At 30.0% G+C, this 9,725-nt stretch overlaps 1 protein-coding gene across 1 annotated transcript; it reads right to left on the bottom strand.

The window, feature by feature from the left end:
- Positions 1-847: 847 nt before the first annotated feature.
- LOC101266327 (pollen-specific protein C13) lies at positions 848-2,262 on the bottom strand. The gene is made up of 2 exons (XM_004237367.5): positions 1,916-2,262; positions 848-1,478 (listed from the first exon to the last, which is right to left on the bottom strand). The coding sequence occupies exons 1-2, from the start codon at positions 2,061-2,063 to the stop codon at positions 1,147-1,149; spliced, it is 480 nt and encodes a 159-aa protein (XP_004237415.1). The 5' UTR covers positions 2,064-2,262; the 3' UTR covers positions 848-1,146.
- Positions 2,263-9,725: the final 7,463 nt, after the last annotated feature.

Raw genomic sequence — 9,725 nt, 5'->3', positions numbered from 1 at the left:
AATTTTATAAAATGAAAGCAGCTGGAAATTTGCTTAGCTACACTGACACTGACTATATTGAAAATTTTCAAGACAAAAAAAGATACCATATATGTTTTTATGTTGGGGTATATAGTTATTTTTTCATCTTCAAAAGAACAATCCATTGTTACTATTTTTACTAGTGTGACGGAGTACATCACTTCAACATCATCAAGCTATTTGGCTACAGAATGTTATTTGAAGAACTTCCTTTAAAGTAGGAAAATCAATGCCATTTTATTGTGATACTACTTCAGCTTCAAAGAATCCAGTCGAATATAAACGAAATAAACATATAATGTGAAATATCACTTGTTATGATGTTCATAAAACCCCTAAAATCAATGTCCTTCCCACAATACGTGATCAGCTTAGTGTTTGCAAATTACATTAAAAATTATTTTAGTTTAGAGGAAAGATTGACAACAGAGTGTTTGTTGCACTTGTCTTAGAAGTCAATAAGCTATTTCCTAGCCTTTAGCCTAGGAGACTAGTAATCAGTTTTTAGATTCAGTATTTTATTTTTTTTTTGAGAATAAACATGTACTTTTATTTGCTAAATTATCTAATTAAAACTCTTAAAACAACATAATTTGAAGAATCAACACACAACACTTTCACTTGCATGTTACTTTCATCTTATTGTTATTAATTTCTATCATTTTTAACTTCATGCCTCAAATGTTGTATTATCTCTTTTGCTTGCTTCTTATCGGAGTTAACATTGTTCCATTAGGAATCCCACAAGTAATACCATGTTACATATGAAAGTACTTAAAGACATCATTATGCCTTTTTATGAAGCAATATTAAGAACTATCCAAGCTCCAACAACTTACTCCTTTATTATGTTTAAAACAAACTTGAAGTATTAAGACTATGTCTATTGACTAGCAGCAAGAAAATGAATCAAGCCACAATTTAAGCATTAAGTAATAATTTTAATGAGCCATTAAAATTTCCTCATATACTACTAAAAGGAAACATATAACTTCGAAGCTGAACATCCAGAAAACAATAACAAAGAGAATAGAAGTATCAATTTTGATGCCTATAGCATCATATAATAATAAATGAACCCATCAAACAAAGATCCATAACAAATTATTTGTTCTTCTTGTTTCTTCAATATTGATCCTCAGTCAATTGGTATTGCTGGAGGATCTGAGTGCAGGCAGCAAGAGGTTCGTTGGAGAGGAAACCCATGTTGTTAGCGAAACGAACATCAGAGGTCATACCATTGTTGCGGGTGAGAGCAACACGGGCACGATCACGACCAGCATTGGGGATGTTACATGATTTATCACCGCTCTCGACGAGCACAACATCACAGACATCATCACCACAGTCACGTTTAACTAAGATGTTGTATTCACCCTGTGAGTTTGTCACTCCATCAATTGTGTATGTGATTTTGTTGGTCACCCTGTTTTTGCACTCAACTTTAACCTTAGATCCTGTTCGTCATACCACAATTATTGTTAATCCTACCGTAAACTAGCAGCAAAAAAAGAGGCAGATTTAAGATTTAAACTTGATATGACTTCAATTTTAAAAATTGATATAGACGCAATTTATTCCCCAAAATTTATGTTCGGCGTCAAAAGTAGTAGATTCATATGAACACAATATCAGAAGGCTAAATCCGACTCAGGCAACAAAAAAACAGTTCACAGTACGACGTGAAACAATCCAATTTGATGATAAACTACATCACTGTATTACTAAATCAGACAAGAAATGAACATTTCCTCACTTAAACACTAAACAATACGATCTAGTAAATCTATAGAGTAGATCTGCAAATGGGTAGTCAAGAAATGGCAGAAATGAGAACAGATCTTGAAATATGAACAGTAGAAAATGCAGAATGAGGGTTTTTTTTAGAGTTTACCAGCAAGATACTTAGTAGCAGGGGTCTCAAATCCACATCGGCAAGTATCACAATAACATTTACCCTTGACAAGGAAAGGGTTGGAAGTGGTAGTAGCCAAAGAAACAGAGAGGAAGCAAAGAGCAACAAATACAACCAATCTTGCCATTTTTTGAAAGAAGAAATCTCAAACTCTCTCTACTTTTTGCGTTGAAGGGAATAGATAGAAATGAAGAAAGAGATGAAAGTGGAATATAATGGGGTTAAGGCGTCGGTGGATTGGCTGGCAGACAGTAGTAAAGTCACATGGGAGCTTCGGGAATCAAGTGAATACTCCGTCTTAATTTATGTGCTACCTTTTATAGTTCGAGATTTAAATAAATTTATTTTTAATTATATATTAAAAATTTAAATTAAGAAATTGTTATGACTTATTCTACACATATTTTCAAATATATAAATTTTAATTATATATTAAAAAATTTAAATTAATAAATTATTATGACTTATTCTACACATATTTTCCAACATATAAATTTTAACTGTATCTCAATTAAACTTAAATTATTTCACTTTCGACCAACGAAAAATCTCACATGGTACAGAGGAAGTAATTAAGAAAGCTGCTATATACTAAGCGCGTCTTGCGCCAATATATATTTTTTTTTGCCAATCAAAGGTTCATTAACTTCGGTGCGTGGGTTCCATCTGCCCCTTTTCTCCTTACGCGGGAGATCTGTTAAATTTTTCAGTTACTTCTACTTTTTGCAATCGTCATTATCTATTAAATTGTTAAGAAAAAAAAATTCAGTTCGTTAAAAATGATAATTTGACTAGATATATCAAACTCTAATTCAAAACAGTTAAATATATCAAGATTATCGATTAATTCGTTACAGAAACATCTAAAATTATGAAAATTTGACAATTTAATATAAAAAATATCAAAATCATTATTTAAACAGCTAATTACTGATAAATTAATAAAAAATATTCGAATTATTGAATTTTAATTCAAATTTGAAAAGTTCTACGCATTTATCATTACTACTAATCCATTTGTCCAACAAAATTAAGTAATAACATAATTAAAATTAATATTGAATTTTTTAACACATCCTATGAAACAATATATTGTAATTTGTAAATGTTTATATTCCAATGTTGGAAACTTTTATTGCGCAAGGATTTGTGTGTGAATTGGAAGAAGAAGTGAAATTGCTTTTACGTAACATTTTTTGCAATGAGTTTGTCAAAATAGAAAGAAAAAAAAAAGTTGTGGTGGTGGCCCGCCTAATTTATTTTTGTTCGTCTTTTACATTAATTTTCTTTTCTAATAATAGTGCTGCCAGATTAGGCGCTATAATCATTCAAAATTATGGCGCAAGACACCACTTTAATTTCACATAACGCCACATAATTGAAAGGAGACCTTCTTTTTTTTTAAAGTATGAAGTCGTTTTTGTTAGGAAGCATAAGATTTTTCAGTATGAATCTAATTTAAAAGGACTTAAATTATAGATATTAACGTAAGAAAATAAAATAAAAGAAAACAAACAGATTTCATAAATTGGATTGGCATGTAGTTTATGGAGTAAATTTAACAATTCCATTGCGTTTTTAATGAACTTTTTAGCTAGTCATTGTGATTGTTCAGTCTTTGAGTCGCAAACACAAAATTGTACAAGATTCTAAAATATAAAATTTTTAAATTGAATTTTTTTTTTGAAGAGATTCAATATCTACTATATATACATAAAATAATCATGTATTAACAGTATAGTTTTTCTATATATAATTTGCTTTCCCTATTACCCTTCTTAACTTCCAATTCATATTAACACTAGCTAATTGTAGTTGGTTCCAATTTACAATCCCATATATATGCTTGACACTATGGTATCCCTGAAGTTAATTAGCATCATCAAGAAAATATATACACTACGGTAAGCAAATTCTTGAAATATCTTTAAATTAATATTGAATGAGAAAAATTAACATAAACTAAAATCTCATGAATTCCCTTTACATAATTAAAGTCTTTCATTTAGTCAGAGTTTTACAAGTGGGAACAGTGTCGATGGATCTTATTAAACAGCTACATGTGCAATAGCTAACTTCATGCATCAGAAATCTAATTTACAATTTGTACCTAAGTTGTGCAGATCCAAAAGTGTGCAGTGGATTGTGGTTGACTTAAGCATTGAGGATTTAACTGATGAATTGACCCCTAATTATTAAACATTATTCTAATTATTTTGATAAACTTTACATACTTGTGACTCCCCATGGACAAAACTATATATCGTACTATACACGGCTAAGTGAATGGTGATTGTTGTCACGCCCAAAACGGGGTGGAACGTGACTGCAGAGTGTCTACACACCCCTAGTCAAATAAGGTTGGGTCTGTGTATCGGTGGTAAATATAATGAAATTTATAATAGTTGTGTATTCAATACATAATATATGAACATGATACATACTAATTTGTGTTTCAATAAATTGAGGTTATGCCTCAAAACTAATATTTGAAAATGATATATATTGCGCATAGTAAAATTGTAATGTATTATAAAGGTGAAACGAACTAATCATACATTAACTGAAGAATAAAAATCAATTAGATACATTAAAGATCTGCTGAAAGCAACAAAAAAATAAAACATTATGCATTAATTTAAGAAACAAAAATGACTAAATACATTAAAAAACTAAACACATATATATCAGATAAAAGACGAACAATAAAAAATCGGGAAAAAGGCAATAATCTGATCTGCTGAAAGCAAAAACTGATGATGGAAAAAATTCTTCTACACTTCCTCTGTTGCTTTGTATCAACTTACATGGCATTTGTTTTCACTTTCAACAATGGTGTCACCCATGGATCTCGATCCAAAGCTCTTATCGGAGCCACCAACAACTCGACCTTTTCCTCTTTTTTTAGGGATTTTTTCCACAATCGATTTTGAAATTAAAGATGCATCCTTCACCAACTAAATTTGTAGAAGAAATCTAAAAAAAAAAAATCAATATCGGATGAAGTGGAAAGAAAAAAATGGAGAAAAAATTTGAAATAGAGTGTAAAGATAATTGGTGATACCATAGAGTGATTTTAGGCGTGAAAAAAAGAAAAATAATTTTGGGTTAATAGTTTACAGTGATGTATCTGTAAAAGTAAAATATTATAGAAAAGAGTGATTTTTGTAATTTTTTGAAATGGTAGAAAATAATAAAAAATAGGATAAAAAAGAATGTGCTGTCAGGTGTTTTTTTTTTAATACATTCAAGAATCTGGGAATCCAAGATGAGTAATGAACGATAGAGTGATGAGTTTCATATTTCTTCTCCCAATTCGTGGAATATCCTTTCAATTTTGATTCAAATTTATCAAAAAAGTCGAGAAGATGTGTTTTATCGAAATATATTTGTTTCGAAGAGTTTTGGACTTTTTAGAGTCGCCACTTAATTTTTAAGAAAAATCAAGAAAACTTCTATTTTCAAAAGACTCAACAGAAAAATCAATTGAAAATAATTTTAGAAGGGGTTCGGGGATTCAATTTTATATTTTACGAAGGTGCTTAAGGCACCTAAAATATCCGCTTAATACGGTTATCCGACAACTAACTTTGTATTTGGCTAAAATCGCTCAATTTTGAAAATCACTTAGGAGGGTAAAGAATTAAAATATTAACTTATTATCTAAGTGAGTTATTTGCAAAATTGTTGATTTTATGTTGATAAAACATTTGAGGCGTTTGCGGGAGTTTGGAGTTTTCTTAACTTAAAACTAACTAACACATAAAGCAAGTATATAAACAAGAAATAAGAGAGAGGGAAAGAGATTTGGGTCCAAATCCAAGTTTTGTTCGCCTTGACCGATTTTTGGATCCACCTATTTTGGGCTTTTACCCATTTTTATTTTGGGCCTTTGACCCAAAATTTTTCCCTATCCTAAATCTAGCAAAATAATAAGGAAATTTTTTTAAATATCAATATTTTAATATTTAATAGGATATAGTGTTAACACTTAAAATATTTAATGATAATGTTAAAATTTTACCTTATTATGTATGTTAATTATATTTTAACTAAAAAGAATACAGAATTTATATTACAAACAGGAGCTATTTAGGGTAGAGAAAATTTATAAAAAGTAACAAATGCTTAAAACATTCAACATCAGTTACAACTTATACCAAAACTGAATGATAAATTTGTCTATTATTCATGATGTTCATTAATTACAAAAAAATTCTTGCAAGGTTTATGTCTTGAAAAATAATCTGGGTAAAAGCTTTTTGAAAAATAAACAGGATAGGAAAATCGAAAGTCAGTTAATTAACCCTTATGTTTTTATATTTGATTGTGATTTGATGCGATTTTGCTTGTATAATTATTAATCATATGTATTTGCGTTCTGAATTTTTTATGCATTTTGATCAATTCAATTATCATTATTTAATTTACTGAATACGTACCAATGTGAGAAAAAAAATAGATATGATTACTAATATGAAGTACATTGACATAACTATCACACAAAAAAAAAACAGAATACAAAATACATTAGATATATTAAATATAATATACAATTCCAAGCCTATAGATACAAAAATACAATATACCTATGAAATATAAAAATATATACGGACTAAAATAGTATCAAAATTCAATATATACTTCCAAATTTATGATTACAAAAAACATTAAAACTATGAAATACAAAAATAAATACTAACTGTGGTACATTGACATAAATATCACAAAAAAAAATAGAAATACAAAATGAATTGAATATATGAAATACAATTCCAAATCTATGGATACAAAATACAATAAAACTATTAAATACAAAAATACATACTGACTAAAACAACAACAAAATTCAATATACACTTCCAAATCTATGAATACAAAAAACATTAAAAACTATGAAATACCAAAATAAATAATAACTACAACAGGATGAAAATTCCATATACACTTACAAAACTATTCGATTATAGTAAGTACACAATCAAACTCATAAAATGTGTTACATTGACATAACTTGCACACAAAAAAAACAGAACACAAAATACAATAAATATATGAAATACAAAAATACATGCTAACTATAACAGTGAATATAAAAAACATTAAAACTATGAAAATACAAAAATAAATAATAACCATAACAGAATGAAAATTACATATACACTTACAAATCTATTCAATAATAGTAAATACACAATCAAACTCATAAAATGTGTTACATTGACATAACTAACACACACACAAAAAAAAAACAGAACATAAAATACAATAAGTATATGAAATACAAAAATAATACTAACTATAACATAATAAAAATTCCAAATACACTTCCAAACACATTGTAACATGTAATTTTTTGAATCTTGAAAATTACTAAACAAATTAAACTAAACATGCAAGACACAGAACATGCAAAAAAAAATACATCTTCTCCAACTTAGCGAGAAACTTTATAGCTAAATTTTAAAAAAAAATCATGTTGATTCTACTTAGACAGAAATTTTAAGAAAATTCAATTATCTAAAAGCGTTTTAGCGATAAATTAGCTAGAGATGTTGGGTATGTAGCAAGAATTGATGGGAAATAGAGGGAAGGAGAGGAATTTGAAAAGTTTAGAACTTGAAAAGTCCTTTAATGCTTTATTGAAAAAGGCAATAGTCCCTCATCGGTAATGGAAATGAAAATAGGAGAGTTTAAATAAATAAACACTCCTATTAATTGTTAAAAGGGTTGGAAAGAGAGACCCCCCTCGCGCCGTCGTCGTCGTCGCTCGCTCGCTTCGGCTTTGACTTTGGCAAATGATCAATCGAGAGATAATTTTTTGGACAAAATTTATTTTAAATATTTATTAATTAATTTAAATGGCCAAAAATTATTTTCAATAAATCAGTTGATAACAGAATTTAACCAAAATGTTTTCAACTTTTTAGTTAACCCGACCCGACTCGGATCCGCGCGAGTGACCCGTTTTAAATTCCGTTATATTCAAAATTTCCCGCCATGACTGTTCTGAAAGGTTGCAACTTTCAGGAACAGTCAATACCATTTGAAAGTTTGCAACCTTTCATTAATGGTCGTGTCAATTCTGAAAGGGTAGCAACCTTTCAGAATATATTATTCTTGCCTATAAATACCATTTAGTATTCAGAATATTTCCTAACGAATTTTCTGATCTTCCTTCTTCTTAAAAAACATATATTTCTTCGTGTACTTTCCTGCTGTGGATTGATTCGCTGACAGTAGAGTTTTTGGTATCTACACTCTATTGATTAAGATCATTTTACCCTGGGAGGTTATATTCCAAATCAAACCTCGGATACTAGAGGGGAATAATTTCCTTAAGGAGACACTGTGAATTCAGTGGACTTGATTTTCTTCCTAAAAAGAGAAATAAAAGAGTATTCAACATTCTGGTAAGTTTTACAAATTAAATTATTTTTTACAAATAAATTTCTGTTCATCTTATTTACTGGTTCTAAAAATCTCAGTTACTTCGTGTTTCTGAATGATTTATTACAACCAGTAATTTCTGATTTTCTTAACACAGATTGGCAACAATCTTAAGGAAATTATTTATAAATCTGTGTTTCTGGTGGAGACAAAAATCTTTGTGATTTTATACTCCTTTAAGTTTGCAATTATAATTTATTGCTTACTTATATTGTATCAATTTTGTTTATCAGAAATGGAAAACACTGATGTTACAGTGGCTGTTGCTGCACCAACCCGAACTCTTGTATCACAAGCAGAGAAACCGGGTAAATTCACAGGGGTGAATTTCAAAGGATGGCAGCGATGAGTATTTTTCTGACTTACCACTCTTGGTCTGCAGAAATTTACAAGTGAAGATACTCCAGTACCTGCTGATGATATGCCAGACAGGGAAAAATTTATGATTGTTGAAGCATGGAAACAGTCAGACTTCCTATGTAAAGGTTACATTTTGAGTGCTTTAGAGGATGACTTATATAATGTCTATAGTGCAATAACAACTTCAAAAGAGTTGTGGAATGCACTTGAGAAGAAATATAAGACAGAAGATACATGCTTGAAAAAAATTTGTGGTCGCAAAGTTTTTAGACTATAAAATGGTAGATAGTAAAACTGTTGGATTACAAGTGCAGGAACTTCAACTTATTCTCCATGATCTGATTGCTGAAGATATGGTAGTAAATGAAGCTTTTCAAGTGGCTGCAATGATCGAGAAGTTGCCTCCTTCGTGGAATGATTTCAAGAATTATCTAAAGCACAAGCGTAAAGAAATGAAGCTTGAAGATCTTGTGATTCGTCTCAAGATTGATGAAGATAACAGAAATGCCGAAAAGAAGTCGCGTAAGAGTTCAACAATCATTGGAGTTAATATTGTTGAAGAAGCTCCTACCAAAGACAAAAAGAGAAAGAAGTCCAACGAGCAGAAGTCAGAACAGGCCAAGAAGAAATTCAAAGGCAACTGTTATAATTGTGGCAAGGCTGGTCATAGATCTTCTGATTGTCATGCTCCAAGAAAGGACAAAAACAAAGGCAAAGGCAAAAGTCAAGCAAACATCGTGGAAAAGATGGAAGATGCAGATGACTTGTGTGCAATGATATCAGAATGTAACTTAGTTGGAAATCCCAAGGAGTGGTTTCTCGACTCAGGTGCTACTAGACATATTTGCTCTGCAAAAGAAGCCTTTGCAACGTACACTCCTGCTGAGTACGATGAAGATTTATTCATGGGAAACACAGCAACAGCAAGAATTGCAGGAACTGGGAAAGTAATGTTGAAAATGACATCCGGCAAAGTGTT

Source organism: Solanum lycopersicum, chromosome 4 (genome assembly GCF_036512215.1).
Source record: "Solanum lycopersicum chromosome 4, SLM_r2.1".
NCBI lineage: Eukaryota > Viridiplantae > Streptophyta > Magnoliopsida > Solanales > Solanaceae > Solanum > Solanum lycopersicum.
This window is presented reverse-complemented; position numbering and strand designations above follow the sequence as displayed.